General features: G+C 33.5%; 1 protein-coding gene across 11 annotated transcripts in view; it reads right to left on the bottom strand.

Annotated features, from left to right (window-relative positions):
- MYCBP2 (MYC binding protein 2) overlaps nt 1-23,854 on the bottom strand; it is a 205,525-nt gene that overhangs the window by 81,743 nt on the left and 99,928 nt on the right. For all 11 annotated transcript variants that reach the window (XM_037528896.2, XM_054701446.1, XM_054701447.1 and 8 more), the window contains exons 34-45: nt 21,501-21,692; nt 18,732-18,938; nt 17,517-17,648; nt 16,030-16,208; nt 13,558-13,700; nt 11,915-12,015; nt 11,052-11,270; nt 5,759-5,984; nt 4,346-4,464; nt 3,704-3,791; nt 1,331-1,380; nt 1,055-1,227 (exon numbers count right to left, since the gene is read on the bottom strand). In XM_037528896.2, the coding sequence (XP_037384793.1) occupies nt 1,055-1,227; nt 1,331-1,380; nt 3,704-3,791; nt 4,346-4,464; nt 5,759-5,984; nt 11,052-11,270; nt 11,915-12,015; nt 13,558-13,700; nt 16,030-16,208; nt 17,517-17,648; nt 18,732-18,938; nt 21,501-21,692 (1,829 nt within the window). The remainder of the gene's footprint in view (nt 1-1,054; nt 1,228-1,330; nt 1,381-3,703; nt 3,792-4,345; nt 4,465-5,758; nt 5,985-11,051; nt 11,271-11,914; nt 12,016-13,557; nt 13,701-16,029; nt 16,209-17,516; nt 17,649-18,731; nt 18,939-21,500; nt 21,693-23,854) is intronic.

Here is a 23,854-nt window from a genome sequence, read left to right as displayed (position 1 = left end):
CAATATTTTTGTATCTGATTCAGTGATAATCATCTCACATGTCTTCCTTGGAAATTGTTAATGAGGATTCATTAAAAATTATGTCAAAGCACACAAAATTTCTAATTTTTAAAAATAATACATAAATAATTTTAAAATCAGGAAACTTGATTTTAACTAAGGTTAATTTAAAATAACCAAGAATATTAATTTAGGTTACATAAAAATGTCCAAAAAGACAGCAGTGACGCTGACTTAAAAGATTTTCTTTCTCTCCAATCACCATGTTGGTTTACAAAAACTAATGAGTAACTTCGGTATTTCTAAAATTAAAACCAGAAAGAAGGTACATTTCTAACTTTTTAAGTAAAATTTTAAAAAGCATTTTTTTCTTTTTGTCTTAAAAAAGCAAGTAACAACAAAAATAAATAGGATTGCCTAATCTTAAATGTTTTTATATGAATTCTAAATTTGTACCTGAATTGTAGATTTCAAGACTATTATAAAAAAAATAATGACAGTTTAGCGATATTAATTACTACTAAATGAACAAACTTTGCAATTATACTATGTATTTCATACATTTTTTAAATAAACAGTTTAGCTAGGAAATTTTAAAATAATCAATTAAAAATTATCATGTATCATGCCTCCCCCGTAGCGCAGCGGTTGAACGCTGGGCTGCGAAGCTGCCAGCAGCCTCTGCAGTGCCAGTTGGATCCCCAGCCGCCGGTGAGAGTCCCACATGGGGCACAGACCTCTACTGCAGCGCCCACTGCAGTAGTGTACTTCATTAGCCTGCCTGTTCTGCTCCCCGCTCTGGCTCTGGTGAATTCCCTCACCCTCCCGTGCTTCTGACTGTACCCAGTGCTTGTATAAATAAATAATAAATCTTTAAAAAAAAATTATCATGTATTGAAAATATATTATGAAATATGAACTACCAACTTATACTGCAGTAAGTTCAAATCAGAGAGCCAGAGTATTTTAGGCAGCACTTTAATATTCTAACGATTTCCCTTTCATTTCTCTTCAGAAATGAAGACTGAGACAAGTCCTGAAAGAAAGTACATACCTTGCAAGCCTTCCACCACTTGATCCTGGAACACAAGCAATAAAATCATCCAGAAAGGATTGTTCATTGCTTTGGATTTGAAGTGGTAAGCTTCCTTCAAGTGCCTCTAATATAGTTGGTGAATGAGAAAGAGCTAAACCCTTTCCAAGAATACCAGAATGTGTTTTGCACACCTATTGTGTAAAAGAGAACACATTTATATTTAAAATGAAAAACATTAAAAATCTTATGAATCTTCTGAATTGGCACACATTAGATAGAAAATTTAGACAATACCTGTAATGCAGCCTCTTCAAGAATTTCAAGATCTTCCTCTAATTCATTACCTGTTGTGTAAATGAAAAGTTTTAATAAAATTTATTCTAGACCATTGCATTCATTATACCTTTCTTACAATTTTTATATTTCAAACTGAAATGAAATCATCATTCTGGACAAATCTTGGTGGTTTAAATTTTAAAATTTATTTTACAGTGTGAATGCAAGCTACAATTCTCAAGACAATACGCAGAAAGCATCCACTGGGTGATTAGTAAAAAGATAAACATATTTATATGCATATAAATAAAAGCTAAGGAGTAGAAACTGATTATTCAGAATGTGAGGCTTTATATTTTATATTTTTAATAACAGCTATACTTTTAGTAAACAAGAATGATGTTCAGGAAATCATAAGATAGTGACGATATCCTCTAGATTTTTTCTCCTTTAATGCTTGCATAGATCATATTTTAGTTAATGAATTTACTTTGATAGTTTAATTATAACTATCCATAACATACAAAAACATAAAATGAAAAATTCTACCTCTTCAAAAGTGCTATTGTTACTTTCCCAAAGACAGTGTCAACAGTTTGTGTACTGTTCTAGGAACTGTGAGTGCAAATGTATATATCAACACAGACATTTTTTTGCAACTTGCTTTTCTTAGGTAATACAATTTTTTTTTTTTTTACAAAAGATTTATTTATTTATGCATACAAGAGCTGGGGTACAGGCTAGAGATGCGGGGAGGGGGGTGAGAGGATTCACCAGAGACAGTAGGGAACAGAACAGGCAGACTGACTGATATACACTGCTGAGGGGAGCAGTGGGTGAGACAGGAGAGAGGTCTGCTTCACTATGTGGGTTTCTCCCTGGCCGGCCGGGGATCGAACTCTTGCTGCAGAGGCTGCATGCAGACTGCTTCATAGTGCAGAGCTTAACCCCTTGCACCACCAGGGAGGCCCTTAGGTATTGTAATTTAAACAGCTTTCTCAGTCAGCATATAGTTAACTACAGGACAGTTATCCACAATCTTTCTTTTTTTTTTAACAGACATACATTCCCATTGTGTGGATGTGTCATCACTTATTTAAATGGCTCCTTACTGATAGACATGTTTGTAGCTCCTGGGTTTTACAATCACTGCTTTATTAATCTCTCTTTCAATATGCATTTTTTAGCAATTGTATAAGTAGGTATAAAATATCACTACATCAAAAAATATACATGCAATTTGGACAGTTCTGGCAAATTTTCTCTAAACAGGTAGTTCAATTTTTCACAAATTAATAGAATATAAGATGTCAGAATTTCTCATATACCTTTCTCATATACCAATACTCATTAGAAGCATGGGAATTGAAAACAAAAGGGAATAGTGATGGAATTGGGGCCAAAGAGAAGGAAGGGAAAGGTAGTCTCAGAAGAAGAAGACATAAATTAATTTTTGGAGTGTGAATTAGGAAAACAAAACCTTAGAAACACAACAGAATTAATAAATATTTCAAACTTTACTTAGATCTTTACCATCTTGATAATAAGCAACTTAAATATCATACACATTTGTGTCCATATAAAGAAAGACATAGCATTCCTGACACTGCCTCATTTCTGTGTGACTTCACCTGTAAACTTCAGTTACCTTCACTTAAACTGACTCCCTACTTCACTTTATATTCTCTTACTTCACTTTAAAAGGGTTACATCTTTATTTTACTGTTATATATTTCTTACTGAGCATATACAAAAGTTTTTCAAACCAATGATAGATTTAAAAAGTCCATGAATATCCACTTTCCTGCTTTACTTCTACTGAAAAGTTCACTGTGCTCCTTTTGTCTTCTGTCAGTCTCTTTATTCTGTTTGGTCCATCTTTGAAATTTTGGGAAATCACAGCTTTAATCCTGAACTACATTTTTCCTCTCATTTGCATTCTCTTCCTTGCTCATCTTTCATATGATCCCAGGTATTTAAATATCAACTAAGTTCAAATGACATTTCTATTGCGTGTTCCCTGAACTCCAGATAATGAATATCCAATTGTCTATATGTCCACTATAATATTTAACAACTACCTCAAACTTTTGGATAAATACTATTATTCAGTGCTTAGCCCAGTGCCTGGCACACAGTATATATATATATATTTGTGCAAGGAGGTGTTTGTGTGCATATGTGAATAAAAAGCCTAGCAGATACTTTTTACCTTCATTTCAAAAAACCAAACCACCAGTATACTAAGCAGATTTTGCTCATTGGTGCATATAATTATGGAATTCATTATGCTAACCTACTTTTAGAATGTTCTTTCATAAACATAATCTATTCTTAAAATTGAAAAAAAAAAATATAATGAACCAACACCTAGTACTTGACCAGACTTACCAATAGGAAGTGCTAGATCCTTTTTCATCAAAGCTGCCGCACAAACTCCACCAAGATTGGCTAATTCTTTTTCCAACTGAATGACTCCCTGTAGAATTGCAAAAAAAGACTATCAGCTGCTTTGAAAATTGTTTGGATGGTAATATAGACTATCAACAAAATGTGATTTGCATAGGAGTATAACTTTTAAAACAAGAAGAAAGCATATGTTAGCTGATGGCTAAGATTCAGCATTTTGTTTCAAGTTGGTTATAAAGTTCAAGCCTACAGGTTTATTGTCCAAAGAATTTTCCATTTGTTACTTTGAGAAGACATGATCATTTCTTTCACTTTGATTTTATTACAAGACTTTAAATATTTAGGAGAAATATTTAGTTAGTCCCACTGTGAAATAAGGTTTTATTATTTGCTCAGGAGGGTTTAGCCACCTTAGTAGGTTTGAGTTCATTCTCTTCAATGTAATAAAAGTAGCAAAAATAGACAAATGTACAAAATTAAACTACAGAACATCTTAAAATGTACACCTCTACCATAAATAAATTTCGGACTTCTTAAATATAGTCAGAAAATACAATTTAAGTCAATAGTAGCCCATAGAAATATAATTGTCTTTAAAAGAATAAGAGGATAATTCATTCGTACCTCATCAGGTCCAGGACTAAACTCATATCCAATTGCAAAACACTTGAAACCATAAAAAGAAGCTTTGTCATCTTTCACATAATCTGATGCAGTCTCTAGTGAAAAAAGTGCCTCATTTCCTAAGGGAAAAAAGTTAATATTGAGTTCAAAGTTAGAAACAATGTTATTAAAATTTCCTTATCTTTTATTCTTCTCAAGATAGGTAGCTGTACAAATCAGGTAATTAAAACCTAGGCTTTTGGAGTTCCTATATCTACTTTAACAAAATTGCTAAAAACAGCACTAGGAACTGTGCTATACTAGCCAAAGTAACTGGTTTTATCTTTATGAACAATATCTCCTTAATCAAGTGTCATATTTAAGTCATGATAGCAATCATTTTTCAGTAATCTGTCAGCTACTGAGATGACCCTTACTGGCTCTCTCTGTTTCAAAGTGAGCAAACTCATACCCTGGAGATTTGCTTTGTCTGATTTCTTTCTTTTTTTTTTTTAATTTTTATAAATTTATTTTTTATTTTTTACATCATTGTTCATTTTAAAAATCATGTGCTTTCCTCGGCCTCTCAGATGTAGTCCCCATAGAATTTCCTTCCCCAATGCACCCGTGCACCATCACCCCAGTCCCCTGTGTTCCTCCCTCCTTCCCTCTGATCCCTTTCCCTCCTCCTCCCCTGCAGGATGTCTCTGATCTGTAGTTGTCTGTTTTTGTTTTGTTGTATTTTGTATTGTTGTTATTTTTTTACAAACAAACAAGGCAGGTCTGACTGAAAGGAAGTTTCAGAATTCAAATTGGTTAGCATGGCAGATCACAAGTTATGGTTACTCGGTAAAAACACAACGTTCTACATGTAGTTTTAAAAACTTAAAAACTTTCTTTTCAAGGAAGAGACCACTTAACAATATAACAAAAGTGTGCTCTTGCCCTCACTTACGTGCTGTTTCTCTTTCTTTCTCTCTCTTTCTTTCTCTCTCTCTCTCTCTCCCCCCTTAAAAGACTGAAAACAAAAACTAACACAACTCAGAAGTTGTTTCACCAATTCTCTTGAAAGAAAGGAGTTCTTAGTGATTTCTCAACATTCAACACTTAGTAGGAAAATGAAAGGTCTTACTTGTTTTCTTCCATAGTTTGAGTAAATACACAGACACTCTTCAATATTAACTCTTTACTTTGATCAACCTAATCTTTTCCCACCAAATCCTCAAAATTGTCTCTCCTCTAAAACCCTGTCATACAATGCTCCTGCCTAGAACATCTTCTTTATTCCTCAACTGCAATCCAGATAGATATTTGGTTTTGAATACATTATTCTAAAAACTAAATAAGCATTTTGATGATATATCCTTACTAAATATACATTATTACAAATGTATTTATTTTACCATCTACATAAGAAGAGTAAAATTAACTTACCTGGCAACACTAAAATCATAGTAGGCCACCCAGAAGATCCTGAAAATTTCTTTAATTCTATCCATGAATTAAGATTTTCATGGACAGATATTAACTTTTGTCCATATCCTGAATTCTGAATAGTTCTGACAGGAATCAACAAACGGAGGACATCTTCGGACTGTGCAGTACCACACTGAGGGTCAAACTCAATTGTCATCCATCGTACACACTCTGGGAATGTCACCTAAGGTCAACAGGCCATAGGATAATTGTATTTGCTAGGAAGAATCATATTTTTGCTTTTTTTTTTAAATAAATGGGACATCAGACTACAAAGATGATGCTTTCAACATACTCCAAAGTTAAGAATTAACAGAACAGTAATTATTATCAGAAATCAAAGTATTAGTGTTCAGCACCAATCATCCCTATGCCAAACTTACAATAACTTCTGCTTTCTACTTAACACTTGGTTGATATTATAGTAATAATGTTTGTGAGCACATATTGATATTTTAAAAAATATTCACACAGATGCTTAATTTCCATAAACATTCAGCTTTTTCTTGTGGAATAGTTTATAATAACAAAATAAAATTTCCATTTTGTTCACTATGTATTCCCGGAATAAAAGCAGGTAAATAAAAATATAATTTGATAAGAAAAATATAAAGATATTGATGGAATGAACAATATCAACATGCAAGATTGTAGTCACTTTTATATTATCTACCCCAAATCATAGAATTTGTTACAAATGTTTTTCATTAACAAAAAAACCCTCCCAACTTCGTATGTCATGAGAATAAACATAAAAGTAAGTACATACATATGAACATTTACAAACACACTTGATAAAAGCCAAATGTTAGTATTTTCCTAAGGTAAGGTATAATATACCAATTTATGATGACACCAAATTATTATTTTTTTTAAATCATATTACTGACTTTTTTTTTTTAAGATTTATTTATTGATACATACATACAAGCACTGGGTACAGTCAGAAGCGCGGGAGGGTGAGAGAATTCACCAGAGCCAGAGCAGGGAGCAGAACAGGCAGAAGGACCGAAGTACACTGCTGAGGGGAGCAGCGGGCGGCAGGAGAGGTCTGCGCGCCATGTGGGACCCTCCTCTGGTGGCTGGGGAGCAGCAAGGGATCGAACCGGCGCTGCAGAGGCTGCGGGCAGCTTCGCAACTCAGCACTCAACCGATGCGCCACCGGGGAGGCCCAACACCAAATTATTTTTAAGGTTACTTTTTAAGCTTCTGTCACTGTCATGGCAATAAGAATTCTGTCACAGAATCAAACTATAGTCAAGCAGGACCATGTTAAATAGTAAACTATGAATTGGCTGTAGGATATGATATGACCCGTAAGATTTCCTAAGCATTATATTAATCTAAAAATATCCACATACTGCTACCAAAAAGAAAAAACTAATGATTGAAAAATGAGCTAAATAAATTTACACTTCATAGAAGAGAATATACAAATGGCAATTACATGAAAATCTCAACCTTGTTCACAATAAAATAAATGCTAATTAAAACTAAATTGAGTTTCCATTTCACCCACCACTTCTCCCATTTTATTCGCAAAAGACTCCATGTTTAATCACATACTCTGTTGGGGAGGCTGTGTCCCATACATTGATGGTGAGGACAAAAAACAATATAATCTCTTTCGAAGGGAATTTGTCAGCTTCTGGTGAAACTATATATGCATTCACCCTCTGAATCAGCAACCCCAGTTCTTCGAAGAACAAGACTCCTCATTCTATATTTGTGTGACCTGGCAATCCCACTTCTAGGAATTTATTTTGAAGATATGCTTTCATCAATATGAAAACAAACAAACAAGCAAACAAACAAACATAAGCATGAGGTTATTGCAAAATACCAAAGAAAAAAAAAAAAAACTAAATTGTCACACATGAAATTACCTGAATAAACTACAATACATCTTCATGGTGGAGTGTAATGCAATTGTAAACAAGAATGAGGATGACCTCTTTAAATGGATATGGACTGATTTCTATACAGAGTATTTTTTAAAAAGCAAAGTACAAAATAGTGTATGTAGTATGCTACCTTTTTGAGATAAAGAAGGAAAATAAGACTACATCTATTCCTCCATCTAGGTATCTAGTTATCCACCCATCATCAATTATCCATCCATCCATCCTTTCATGTATCCATCCATCCATACCTCTGGTCATTTTATCAAAAAAAGAACAGAGAAAGGATAAGCCGGGATCCTTACTGGAGTGAGAAACAGGAAAGGATAATGGGAAGAACTTAGAATTCTGAGTATATTACATTGCATAATTTTACTTGCGGAGACGTTAATTTCTTACATATTTAAAAAGTAAAATTAAATCAGTAAATCAAGGGAAAAAACTCAAAATTTAGCACAAACAAACCTAAGCTTTTATTAAACTTACCACATAGTTCCTACACACAATACATAAAGAGTAAATTTTGAATATATTTACTTTTATTGCATAATGTAAAATGGGATTTATTTTAAAGGTAAGACTTTGCAAAGAAACCCACTAATAATAATTAGTAGTTTTATTATTCATAGTTGCATACACAAACAGAATGGGTATAAAGGGAAGACCTTTATGGTACTGACTGGAATTAGTAAGGAGTGCTCAAAAATGGATAAAAACACAGTTCAAAGGACATAGACTTCAGTTTGAATGGACTTCCACTGGCCAATTAATTAAAATTTGAGCATCAAGATAAATGATGTTAAAGGATTATAACAGTAAACAACAAGAGAATCTTAGTCCATACTGATATAAATACATAAAATTAAAAGTATAAAGGGTGGGAAAACGCCATTAAAACAGCACACCTGCAGGAAGGAATAATAAAATTAGAGAACTGCCATTTTGCAATTAATACAGCAGTAAGTGTTTTGGTTAAGACTAACCAATTATAGAAATTTTTTTGAATAATATTCGTTACATAATCTCCAGTTATCTACCCATAGACAACTTCAAAGAAAAAAAGTGATGAAGAAATTTGCAATCATCATCTTAATCATGGGACTATGTGTTTCTGACAGGATGCACTGAGAATACATTGCTTATGTAGTGTTGCCACCCAAAATATGTAACCTCAGTAATCATTAGAAGGCAATCAATAAAATCCAAGTAAAAAGAAACTTTTACAAAATCATTGATTGTATTCTCCAAATACAGCAATGCCATAAGAGACAAAGGCTGAAGAATTGTTTCAGATAACGGAGATAGAAAAGATCTGACAATTAACTGTAACTGTGAGCCTAGATTGGATCCTGTACTTGGATATTTAAAATGCTATAAATGCCACGTTTGGGGAAACTGACAAAGTATTTAGTTTGCAAAATGATATAAAACTACTCTTTATTATGCTAGCAATACTTGCATCAAGGTTAAAGTTCTTACATTTGATTAATGTATTATGATTATACAAGGTGAACCACAGTAAGAACAAGGTGAGGAGTCCTGATGTTCACAACTTACTCTCAAAAAGTTCAACATTAATATATATACACATTAAATATGACAAAATATTAACTGATAAGCGACAGGCATATAAGTATTCACTGTATAAATCTTGTTACTATTTTCTCTAGGTTTGAAGTTTTTCAAAATAAAGCTAAATCAAGATTTAGAAAACAATTCCTAAAAATCTAAAATAAAACAAGTGACTCCAAATGTATATCCAATATACACATAATCAAACAGATGGATTATTCCAACCTTAAACACAGTAATTGATAACTTTCACTTATTTTAACGTCATTTATCTACACATCCTAGTTGGGACACACCCAAAGACCCACACAGTGTAAAGGAACAGTTAAGTGATAGTAAAATTGTAATATTCCCAGTGTCATCAAGAACAAGGATTCTAGAGAGATTCAGCTGATCCTTGTTTTGAATGAGTATCATTAATACAAACTAATGAGATATTTTATCTTTAAAAATACATATACACATAAATCTGTCTATACATAAATATACATATATACATATATATATAAAATGTGCCTGAGTGTATAAACACGTTTATATGAGAGTATATGTTCTATTTCTGGGTATTATAAACATCTACAAATAATGACCAACTTAAGAAAAGAACATTACCAAATGCTAGGTTTTGGCTCTTAAGTAACAGCACCATTAAAAAGAACCATGGTACTTAGAAAAAATGGCTGGTTTCTAATCTAAGGTAGGAAATTTTAAGATGAGGCTGGATCATCTTATACCAGAGAGCAAAGATGTTATGAATGCTGATGTGCCTAAAGGATTCAGGAGATAAGCTGCTTTTATCCAACAAAGACATATGATCCAATTTCTTTAACAAATAAAAGTCAAACAAAAAAAGACAGTGGTAGAAGGAGACCTATAACTTAAAAGAAACTAAATAGGTATAACCAATCACAATGTTTCGGTCTCATGTGAATTTTAATTCAAAGAATTAAAAATGTGCTTATTTGATGAGATGAAGGAATTGTTAGTTCTGTCAATGTGCTAATACTATGGTTATTTTCAATAGATCCTAGTATTTTAGGGATACATACTGAAATATCCATGAATGTGCACTGAAATAATACTGGAAGGGGCAAAGCAGGCGTGGAATATACATAAAACAGGTTTGACCAAGTGTTGATAACTGCTGAATCTGGGTGACAGGTAAATGTGGTACACTGTACTAGTCTGTACTTTCATATGCTTACCGTATTCTACAATAAGAAGCAGGATATCTTACAAGCACATAAAGATTTACATATAAATTGATGAGGTAGAGGAATCTTCCTTAATTTACATGATACACTTTTAAAAGTAAAGAGTAAGAATTATGAATATAATATATATAAATGCTTTATATGTATATTTTTTATGTCATGTATAGTATACTGGAGTACTTGAAATCCTACACTGGGTATGTATATTTGCAGGGCTCAGGCACAAATAATAGTAGATCAAAAAATACAATTTTCAACTTTCAATATTTATATACACTGCTATTATAATATATAATATGCAATTTAACATTATAAATTGGACTGTACTTATAGAAAAGACATAAGAACAACTCTCAGAAACCCTACGAAACTGTATTAAGAGCCAACATTTTGACTTAACCCTTTTGTATATCTGGTAGTGCCTAACAAACAACCTGCTGATTCTCTAAATTTAAATACCGTAAAAAGAAGTCACACTTCAGAGGCAAAGGACCCTTTAAGATATTATTATAAAACATCAAAGCAAGTTTTAAATTTAAGTTCTTCCTAGGAATCAGTGCCTACCTTATAATGCATCACACATGCAGGTTTATAGGGGTGCTCACTCTCTATGACAGCATAGTGATTAGAGGTTGTACAGGCAGAGAGGCCTTGTTCAGGTTGGTTTCCTGTGGTACTATCTGTTGACTGATTAGGATTGAATGCTGGAGGTGCATACTTCTGATTCAAAATGGCAACTGAGGGAAGCAACTGTTGGACAAGGCCAAACACTTCTACAGCCACCTAGTATAAAAAAATGATTAAATGAGATAAAAGTTTTTTAAAAATTATTAATTACTATCATTGTTGGTTATCCTTGTTATTAAGAATTTCCATATAAGGTGTTTTCCAGTTAGATTTTCATTCAAAGGGAAATCTGCCCTATGGAAATAAGGATTTATATTACATGTCTTAGATATTATATAAAAAAAGTCATCTGCATTTTTAAGCACTCTGCTTTTTTGTGATCTGCAATAAACTAAGTTTTACTTAATAATTATGTCAAAGAATCAAGTTTTTTATTTCTTTCATGTCTTGAATATAAATGTCTTAAATTTAAAATACTCCTGTACTTACATATTTCTATTTTCACAATGATGATTTGACATTAGTCTCATAAATTAAAAAAATAATTCAGTAAATCTTTCTTTACACATTTCTCATTAATCATTCCCAAATTCTTCAAATGTAAAACCAGTTAGTAAACACAGTAACCCATAAACAATACTAAAAATAGAGAGGTTTAATAACTTCTACTATTTAACACATATATCTTTGTTTGCGACCTGTACTCAAAATATTGGAAGATTAAAGTATTTTTTAAGGAAATTTACATAGTCTAAAAGATGGTTAAAAAACAATCAAAGTTAGAGCATTAATTTACACACCTTAGGAATAGCAGCAGCTACTGGTCCTATGTAGGCTATAATAAGGGGAAGCAGCATGGAAAACAGACTGGAAGAGCTAAGCAGTTCTGGAATGTCATCAGCTAAAAAAGGTAGTAAAACTATAGTTAGAAGGTGACTTCACTGTAATGTATTATGCTACTCTGAAATTTACATTCTGTTTTCTGAACAAAATTATAGTTAATGCTGACTGAGTTTATAAGGGAACCAGCACTATTCTAAAGGCTTTATTTACATGTGTTATTTCAATTAATCCTCACAGTAACATACACTTATTATTCCCACTTTTTATAAGAGAAAACCAAAGCACATAGTGTTTAAGTACCCTATACCTCAAACAATGTATCTGTAATATGAGAGAGCCAGGATAAGCATGTAGAGCAGCAGTAATGATTTTAAGCCACAGTTCTTTGCATCCTGCATGGTGATATATGCGACATTACTCAAATCATTTAATCTGTGTATACCTCAAGTTACCCATCTATAAAAGAGGGTAATAACTACTTCCCTCACTGAGTGTTGTGAAAATTAAGTGAGTCAATGCTTAGAGCAATACCTGCACATATTAACATTCCAAAATTGTTTGCTATTAAACTGTAGAATCTTCTACTTTTCCAAGGAAAGCCCTTTGCTGATGGACATTTTAAACATTTATCCATAAACATGATGCTGAGAATATAAGCTGACTCTAGGCTGTGAAGACCTGTATATTTACAACCAATTACTGCCAAACACTTGTTTCAATATCTGCTGTTGCATCAGAATAGGCTGGGCATTTATTTATAAAACACTGTTTCTTAGCCCAACCTAAACCCATAGTTTGGATGAACTAGAGTTCTTTATTTTTAGCAAGTTTCCAAGCAATGTGAGTCTGATGTGTAACTAGACAAAGAAACATATTTTACAGAAAACAGTAAACCAGGGCAAGTACCAGTGAGTGTTTTTTGTAAATATTAATTTTGCTTCCAGAGTGGAGGATGACTAAATAACTAGGTGGTGGGGAGGGGTGGGTCTGTGTGGGGAGAGAGGATGCTGGGTGAGCAGGGAGAAAGGTGGCAGTGAGATTACTGGATGTTGTGCATCCATAAGAACGGACTTGGACCTGCACCATGGCACTCAGAACTATGGGAGAATGTTTAGAGGGGCGCATACAAACTGAAGAGTTTCCAGTGGAGGAGCTCACAGAGCTCAACTCTGACAAACAAATATGGAGAGATGTTTAGGGTTACCCAGAACTTTGGGTGAATGGTGATACCATTATTGGAAATAGGATATGCAGAAAAAAAAACAAAGGACATGTTTTTCCTATAGGAAAAAACAAAATGCTTTTTGAGTACTAAAGAAAAGATAAAGCAAAGATTCAGTTGAATCGAGAGTTTTTCTCTTAATGTATTAAATAAAAAAAAAAAAAAAAGAGTACCAAGTAATAGCTTTTGAACATTCTAAAATATTCTGCATTAGATCATGGAAAGTATGGCTGATCCATAATGAAAGCATATGGATGTGTAGATCAATACTGAATATAACACACTGGGGTTCTACAGCATGACTCCTCTTTCACAACTGCATACAAATTAGAGTAAATATCATCTAAAACATGTCTATTAAGAAAGTAAAAGTCTTACCATCCACAGCAAGAGCTCTGTGCAAGAGGTCTTTTGCAGCTCTAACAACAGTGCTTACCACGGAGAGAGCTCTGCTACAGTTTTTATCTTCTTCATTGGCTTTACTCAGAAGTTGGGATTGTAAATCTCCATCAAATTCACTCCTATAAGATGAACACCACTAGATTATGTTACAAGGTAGATAAAAAATGATCTAACTCTAGGAATCAGATCTAGAGAATATGACCCCATTTAAATATAAAGAGTTTTAAAAGTTAGTATGTAAACATGTGATTTTAAGGATAGGGCTTTGAAGGAAAAAAAGCAGAATTAAGACATAAAATTATTTTACATAATTAGGAATTGACATTAAACAAAGCCCTAAATTGCATTAAAAAAAGAAAAAAACCAAGAGGAAAGTATTCAGGGAAAACAAATAGCAAGATAAACATTCAGATGGGAAGAAGACTGTGAGTTCTGAATAAAATGAATGCAGGATTGCCCAGAATAAAAAGAGGAACAGCAGAGTGTCACAAGGCAGGAAAGGTAAAGAAGAGAGCTTGTGAAGTTGTAGGCCACAGTAACAACCATACATGTGATACTACAATAGGAATGGGTAGCTGTAAGAGGATTTTATACAAGGGCAGGACTTGAAATGTTTTTAAATTTCTGAGATTACTCTGCTGCAATATGCAGAACTGACAGCAACAGTGAAAGAAGGGAAACCAGTTTAGAGTTTACATCATTGTTTCCATAATACAAGTGTAGGATTCCTCCTTCTGGCATTGTTGTCATAGTGCACGCACCAGAAGAACCACAGTCCCTCACCACAGGCACCTTTGCACCCTCCCTTCTTTGTGCTCACCCCTCTCCACCCCTTCCATTGTCCCCACTCCACAGTTAGGTTTCAAGGGTTAGTTTTTTAGTTTGGCTTTATCTGACCCTTTTGTTTTGCTTTTCTATATTCCACATATAAGTGATACAATCAAGGTGGGAGGAGTACTATGGACACATTAAACTAAAATGGCTATTGGCCAACTCTCCTTAAAGAGAATATGTGTAATATAGTGGTTAAGAGAGAACATCTGAAGTCCAAATTCCTGCATAAAACCCGGGATCATAACTTCTAGCTGTGTGACTTTAGTCAAGCTGTCTAGCCACTCCATGTCTCAGTTCCCTCATCTGTAGAGGAGGGACAGGAAAAACATCTATTTCACGGTATTAACATGAAAATGAGCTGAAATAACACTGGTAAAGCAGCTAGAATACTGTATAGCACACAGTAGGTGTTCACTACCTAGTAATTTTCATCACAATCTCCATTACTGCCACACAAATTCAGATATCAAAGAGGAATTTCAATATTCAGTTGAGGGCTCAGAAGACACAGAAGTTAGACATATAGAAACCCGAAACCTGGGAGCTATAAGAATAGGATGATATTTAAAGATAAGTGAATTTAATTTTTTAAAATTTAATTAATTTTAAAATTTAAAGCTAAGGGTACCTACTACTTAGTGGAAAGCACAAAAAAATTTCAAATATTGTGCTTTGTATATGATATAAAGTCTGGAATGCAGACGTTTCTAAGGAGCTCCCTAGGTTTTTGAAATATGTAATGTCTTTGCATGTCATTTTTAATCTATCTTTTGGAAAAAAAAATACTATTTCAATAATGAATGAAGAAGTTTTTCATGATGGGTGACAAACAAGAAAGATCTTGTATTCAGCTGCAAATTGCCACCATGTAGATTTTAATTTTAACTCTTATTATTTCTATTTTATTTCACATGGAGAAAAGCAAAAAAATCCATAACCAGAGAAAACTAGGCAGTGTCATCAGATTGTATATGAAGGAAACAGAGGAAGCAGCAAGTCTCTGAAAGTGATCTACAACTTCACTGAACGATGCTGAGTCACGCTGGAGACCAATACAAGAATGAGTCACTCCTACTTAAGATTCCAGCTAAGTTGCCACAAGAAAAATTCAGACTCAGTGAGAAATGTGTACTTAAAAATTTCTTTAAAATGTAAAAGTACTATCATTCTCTATTTATAGAAAGAATGGTTTTTGTTACAAATGTCACATGAAACATGGCATTATATATTCTAGAGCCTAAGGGGCTAGGTTGGTAGGTATAAGATTCATAGGCATCAAAATATTCTGTAGACTAGTTTAAAACTTTCATTTAAATTTGAAATTGCAGACCGCAAACTTTTATAAAAGTGACAACAAACAGCATACAAGCCCAGTACATTAAAATGTTAACATTATAGAAATTATGGTTAAAAATGTTTTAAAAACATTCACCTTTACAGTAAACACTGAATTTATAAAAGCTCTCTTTATATGACTTAGCACAAGTATATGCACAGAGGATACATTGTACAACTTAATTCTAAGTACCCATTTAGCTCTTTATTTTAACTTGGCAGTGAAGTCTATGTTGTTCTACTTAAACATAGTTCCCTTATCTCTATGTGTACACCTACCTATAGTAGAGTATCTGTGGAATCTGTCCTCTGGTTTGGTTTGTGCCATTACTACTCAAGCTGCACGTGCTGAATGTAAACGTCACACCATCGGGGCACTGAACTGTGGTCATTCCTCCATCTCCATTGGCTGTACGGCTTCCGTAGTTCCTCAAGCGCACAGCATATTTAACATTTTCCTTCACAATAAAGATATAAAATTTATTTATATTTCTTCATAATGTACAGAGGATATATAAAAGGAACTCTAGCAGTAAACTGGGCAAATATACTGAATTTGTCACATTTATAGTTCATTTTAGTTGCCTAAGTTTTTAATAAAGAGGATGACTAACACTTATTAAGGATTATTATTTAACACAAACTGCCCTAGGTTGGTTAAGTCTCAAAATGTCCTCATAAGTGCCCTTATTATGTCTATTTCATATTAGGAAACTGATTCACAGAGAGGTTAAATAACTTGCCCAAAGTCACAGAGCTAATAAGTGGTAGACCTAAGATGTGAATATAGGTGATGTGACTCTAATTACTGATCTTAGGCATATGTAGAGTATTAGCCATAATGAAAGATTTAAATACATAAGCTACTGCTTTTCTTTGCTTAATCTAACTATTTATTTATTTTAAACATGGGGAAAGTATTGAATCTATCATATTTTTACTTTGAGAGACATTCAGAGAAAGAAACAGATAGGCAGGCAGACATGGGGGAAAATATCCATAATAAAAAGTTGTCCAAAATATGACACCCAGGAAATGTGAGATGTAGATGCTGGTGCTTTATGCTCCATGATGTAAACTTCACAATAAGGCTTATGGGCTTTTCAGTCTACCTAGTTCCTATCTAAACTCTTTCTGGTGATGTCTCTTATGAACTTACCTTATCCAAAATTCTTCCAATGGAATAATGGAAATTATTATTCTTGAATTCAGAATTTACTCAATTAATAATTAACATTGATTAAAATTTCTATTTTGCTAAATATTTACTGCCAGACAATTAAGTTATTAAAGTGGTGACTTTAATAGCTATTACTATCTGTTAAGACCACTGGTTTTTTAAATGAATTTTGGTGCAATAAGAGAAGGAAAGAGAGACTACTGACTGAATTTTTATACTAGCCTAGACATTGAGACAAGCATGAATACTGCTACAATGTAGGTATTATCTTTCCCAGGTATTATCCTTCCCAATCTATAGGTAAATCCCAGAGCAGGTAAATAAGGATGTCCAAATTCTCAGAGCTTGTAAGTGGAAGAGCAGAAGTCTGAAGAAGTCTGAAGCTAGACCTGTTTGACTCCAAAACCTAACAATACTATCAACTGGATGAGACTTTAAGAGATCTTTTTGAAAAATTAGCATATAGTACACCAGGAATATAAATATTTAAACATTTAAAGTACCACATAAAGGAATATTTATCACTATTTTTAAGTAAACTACATAATAATTCTTAGTTACAAAAGAAACTTATTGTTAAAATTACCTTTAAAGGAACAACTTTGTCAAGTCTGATTTCAGCTATATCACTGGGTGAATCATCTGTTGTATAGGTTCCTTTGACTAATTCTAGAGATGTCCATCTGTGAGAATGAGTTGAATCTCCTGCATGTTCACTCTAATTAAAACAAAACAAGTAGATACACTCCTAATTTTATTTATGTAAATAATTTTCACTAATAATTAACGATTGTTTTTAAGCATTTTTTTCCTCTAGCATATAAAAATTATCCATTAGCATTTCCCAATATACACTAAAGAAAAAAATTCTGACACTCTATTCACTTTTATCTGAGGAGTCAACAACCCACATTATAAAATGAGCTTTTCTCATTTGATGTCTTAAAATAATTTCAACTTCTTAAGTAGTATGCCATATCTAATTACAGAGGCTAATAAAGTAGGGAAATAATTAAAATTAATTGTTCAAAAGAATCAAGATACAAATAGGCACTATTTATTAGGAAATGGTTTTCATGCTACATTTGCATCCCACTGTAATACAATTTGTAAAAACTCATGTACTCTAAATAATTTAGAGAAATATAGGAAGATAGAGTTCAACCAGTAATACTGTCTTTAATAATAATCACTCTTAGGGACCTCCCAGGTGGCACAAGCATCAGTAATCTGCAGCAATCTGCAGCCAGCCAGGGAGCTGACCCACTTGGTGCAGCAGACCTCTCCTGTCTCTCCTGCTGCTCCCCTCGAAATGTATTTCAGCCAATCTGCCTGTTCTGCTCGCCACACTCCCTGATGAATCCTCTCATCCCCCCAATCACTGGCCTGTACCCCAGTTCTTTTATGCATAAATAAATAAATCTTAAAAAAGAAATCACTCTTCAATGCTCCATGGCAACATTATTGAGCCACCAACACAGGTTAAGAATTTCAGTTGCATATTGCTTTTGTTTGTTGAAAAATTAGCAAAAAAATTACTCATGAATTGTAATCGGAGGTTTAGCTATATAAATTCTTGTCTTTTAATTTAAAATCTTTCCTGGAAGTGCATTAAATATGACGTAGGAGTGATCCAAGATACTACACAAGCAAATAAGCAGATTCATTCTCTTTCAATTTCCTTAATGTCATTCATCTATGAGGGATGTGCTAAAAAGCCTCAAGGTTTGGATATCACACTATGATAAGTCCTGATACACAACCCACAGAGTAAGATGAGCACTCTGAGAGAGGTACTTACATCATCGACCAATACCTCTAATTCATATTCATGAATTCCACCTCCTCCATAGACTGAGAAACCAACCACAACTATTCCAGGCTTGTCTACTGAAAAACAGATTGCATCAGGAGACCCATTCCCAGTGTTCCAACTTCTCCCCTGACTTGTTTTTGTGAACCGGTTAGCACTAGCCTTCACAGAGTGGAGAGAATTAAGTCCATCCACCTGTGAACAACAAAAGCAATTATGTCAGTAGTGTGTTCCTGAGGGCTAATAATACATATTTAACAAAACTATCCAAAGGTTTTGAAAGAAGGTCAGTAAAATAATCTACATTTGACAAATGGCTTTACACCTTCCTGAAGGTACATTCCATCACGAGATTAACCAGCAATACAACTATAGATTTTACCATTGTAACTTAACAATTATCACTTGACAGCATTTTCTTCTTTTATATTAAACTACATACTTCATAACCAAATGAATGAAATCACCTCATAACCAAATAAAATATCACTATTTTGAAAAGAGGTAAAGATTTCATCAAATTCTACACATCAATAGTTTCTAGACTACACATGGAACTCTAGGAATTATACGGAGATGGGTATTCAAGAAAGAGGTGAACTCATTTCCACTCTTCCTCAAACTATCTCTTCTGTTATCTGACTTTTCAAATAAAACTTCATATGAAGACAATGTTCTGTGTCTTAAGTGTGAATACCACTTACATACAATAGTGATATGTTAACTTGCATTCAATATTTGAAAAGACATACACATACACATTCACAATCTCATTAACTGAAGACTTTCATTAAAGAGGAGTGGGGACCTTATTTTGGTTTGGAATCACTCTTTTTAATTATAGAATCTAGTTCTTATCTAAGTTGACTGCAGCAAAATTGAAATTTATGATTCTAGCAAGAATTGGAAACTGATCTGGAAAAGAAAAATATGGTTATATAATCTAGGGCCTTTGGAAACTCCCAAGGTTGTAGATTAAGTACTCTGCAATTTTGGGTATTTCTTTTCAAAGGGGATACATAGAAAACTTCAGAATGGAGCCTATGTAGTACAGACGTTTTCTCTAGGGTCTAGTATAGAAGAGAAGCTAATCATAGGGGAAACAAATAAGGAAAAAAAACTTAAAATTGTTGACATGGACTAACCAAGAAATAGAAGAGCTTGCCAGGTTGAGATACTCAAATTTACCCAGGTACATGAGATTATTTAGAAATTCTAAAGGGGAGCCTCCGGGTGGCCTAGGGGTTAAGTCTCAGCACTATCACCATGGCCAGGGAGCTAACCCACACATGATCCACGGCCAGGGAGCTAACCCACACATGGCACGGCAGACCTCACCTGTCTTGCCCTATGCTTCCCTTAGCAGTGATTTCAGTAAATCCACCTGCTTTGCTCCCCACTCTGTCTCTGGTGAATCTTCTCACCTCCTGCACCTCTGGCCTATACCCCAGTTTGTTTATGCATACAAGAGCTGGGGTACCGGCTAAAGGTGTGGGGGGTGAGAGGATTCACCAGAGACAGAGTGGGGAACAGAACAGCGGCTAGAGGTGTGGGGCATTAGAGGATTCACCAGAGACAGAGTGGGGAAAAGAACAGGCAGATTGACCGAAGTACACTGCTGAGGGGAGCAGCGGGCAAGTCAAGTAGGTCTGCTGTCCCATGTGGGTTGTTCCCTGGCCAGTCAAGGGATCGAACTCGTGCTGCAGAGGCTGCGGAGAGCTTCATAGGTTGTGTCTTAACCCCTTGCGCCACCAGGGAGGCCCTAAATAAATAATCTTTAAAGGAAAAAAAAAAGAAATTCTAAAAGCTAAATGGCTGTTTGACTGAATGGGTTAATTCAGAATAGATTTTAAATAAGTCTGTAAGTAAGAAAAGAGCAAAGATGGGCAGTTATAACAGTAAAAAAGTAAAAAGTAGTTCCTTGGCAAGAAACCTGAGACCTGGGGAGACTGAGTACATGGTAGTAATTAAGCAGTGATTTGAATGATATATCTTACATTATGCATGAGCTTCACAATCAATCTAGAGGAAAAAATAGAAATATTTACCATTTTCAGTTAAAACATTTACATAAACTATTAAAATAAGGCAGTGAAAAAGTTACTTTAAAAAATGTAAAGGCACTTTAAAATGTTTCAAAGTGTTTTTCTCAAGCGTAGTATTTGACCCTTTTAAAAACTCTTGTGATAATGACTATAAAACAATGTACATGTACTTAATGCCACTGAACTGCAAATAAAAATTGTTTGAATGGTAATTTTTGTGTAGATTTTACTATATTTAAAAAACTTTGTGATACATGTTAGATAAAAATTATTATACACATGTATTTGTCTAGGACCAGTCAAGTCAGCAAAGCTGAGGTTTGAACCACTTAACCATTAGCACATCTGATGTTCGTTATTAGTAATCCTACTTGTTCTTTAATACTCACTACCCAACAATGTGAAATAGTTTTGCTTTTACTGGGACATGGTGGTGGAGCTGTGCGACGGGACAAATAAAGATAATATATACTTTGTATTATTGTGACATCTGGGTAAGCTGATGAGATGAAGCAAGTAATAACAGGGAAGAAGAACAAGGAAGGGCAAAACAGTCAATTGAGAAAACACTGAAGCAGAGCAGTTTAGCTTCAATCCCACAAATACTGTGGGATTAAAATTAGTTTCTACAAAGTCAAATTATACGGGGAAGGGGGAAAAGTAAAAACGTTAAAAAGTGGTTATTATTCAATCTCAAAATGTAACTCATTACCTCAGATCCCAGGGCGGATGCTGTCAGTTCACTGACAATGCTGGCCAGTAATCCACAGGTGTTAGAGACCAGGTGGGAAGAAAAGAGCTCATTTTCTCTTCTCAGGCTGTTCCTGACTGGGAGCACAACAATAACTAGCATTTTCTCCAGAACTTCACGGAAGCTTGTCATCCCTGAGATATTCTCTTCACTCTAATATGTGAAAAGAAACAGTTCCAGGATAATGCTCTGTTTTCCTTTACATGAGTACTCAGCTGTAAAATCTTGTGATAGCCTTAAAATTTAGACTGGAGATATCCTTAAAATTTAGACTTGAGTCTATGCCTATAAATTTACCTGGTTGTACATGGAATCACTGTATCTACTTTTCATTTAGAAGTTCTTTTATTAGTCTCTGTGAAACATAAAGGTACCACTCATTTATAAGGTATGTGTTTTCATTTGAGTGGTTCTCATTAATTTTTTTTTACTTAACATTTTAAAAACAATGCTGTATGAGAGGCAAGATAAAACTCTATTTTAAAAGGTTTTTCTACAGCACAAGATTCATACCTGAGATAATCAGGGGAACTATTTGGAATGATTCAGCTATCAAAATCACTTTGTTGTCCCCTGAGCAAGCAAGTTGTTCCACATAACTTAAGTTGTATACTGCTTTACAAGATACAGTATATATAACATATTCAACAGATTTTTATAAAGTCATGAAATCTGGGATTGAAGAAGAGCTTGAAAATTAAATCACTCTTTCCAAGGCAAATAGTATACGTAAATGAATACATTTTGAATCCACAGAGGAAATGAAGTAACTTTTCAATTAAAATTTTCATGAGCATTATTATAAATAATTTTCAATATATTTCTTAATGTACAATCTTAGGCTGAAAAAAGTATCACTTAGCGATATTTTCATTTCTCAGTTTATGGTGGTGGCAGAACTATGGGGACTACACCTGAGGGGAGAAATCAAATACTGTCCAAAAATTAGCAATGCTATAAGAAAATAAGTAAGTAAATAACCCCCCACAAAAAATTACATACTACCTAGTATTTCAAAATATCGTATGCCTTTTGCATTCATTCTACAGCTACTGTATACACACTGTTACTATAGTGTATACACACTGCTGTCCTTAAAATTTTAAAAACATCTGCCCTGATATTAGATGTAATAGTTGTGTTTAATGGTTGACTCATATTCTATCAAGCTGATATATCCAAATTCAACCACTGCATATAGTGATGAACATTTAAAGATCTCATCAGATTTCTTCTTTTTCTTTATAAAATACCCACACAGCTTTCATTCTTAATATTTCCTCTTTTAATTTCTTTTGTAAATACTCATCATAAACAATACTGAACTGATTTATCTTACAAAACTACGTTCTAGTTTATAGACTCCTAATGTAAGAAACACAATTATCTTTTTTACTATCCTGTTTATTATATAAGATCCCAATAAATAGTAAACAATAAATAATTGCATAAATATTGAAAAAGGATTACTTAGACTAAGTACATAGTGTCATGAACCATTTATAAGTTTTCTAGATATCCTCACAGTCTCACCAGCACTGAATTAGAGAGAAAATTTTTTTCTTTTTTTTTTTTTACAAATAAGTGGTACCTCAACAGAATTTTATTTAATTCATATTTAACTAAAAATAAGGCTGAAATATTTGCAATAGTGACTTACTCTCTACAGTCACTCTCACATTTCTTTTATTATTTCTCCTAGGATCCTATAAAAGGTGTAATATTAGTTATAGATTTTCTTCCTGTCCTACAATTGCCTTTTGGTTTTGAATATGTCAGTGAAATGTTCTCATAATATTTGTTACTTCTGTCAACAAAAAAATTGGTTTTGTACAATAATTAGGATGACTATTCTTTTTTCTACTTTTCATGTTTTTATTTTAAAGATAAATTCTGATCCACTTAGTAATTTTATTTGAGAATTTAATTTTTCCTTCCTAGTAATTTCTAATAAACCAGAGGGGATTATTAAAGAATATTTCCTATGACTATTGCTTTACAATGCTTGTTTAATATGGCAAAATGTTTTAAAAATTATTTATTTCCTTAGAATTCTACCTTGGCAATATAAAATATTACATCAGAATATGAAAGATTGGTTACTGTCTGTAACTTATATTCAAGTATCTCAGTAGAAAAAAATACAAGAATTCACTGCTTAATACACTCAAATTTCTTTTTTTTTTAAACTTTTTTTTTTAATTAATTAATTTTTTATTTATTTATTTTACACAAGCACTGGGTACAGTCAGAAGCGCGGGAGGGGGAGAGAATTCACCAGAGCCAGAGCAGGGAGCAGAGCAGGCAGAAGGATC

Source organism: Talpa occidentalis, unplaced genomic scaffold (genome assembly GCF_014898055.3).
Source record: "Talpa occidentalis isolate TD23 unplaced genomic scaffold, MPIMG_talOcc4v2.1 talOcc4.5, whole genome shotgun sequence".
NCBI lineage: Eukaryota > Metazoa > Chordata > Mammalia > Eulipotyphla > Talpidae > Talpa > Talpa occidentalis.
This window is presented reverse-complemented; position numbering and strand designations above follow the sequence as displayed.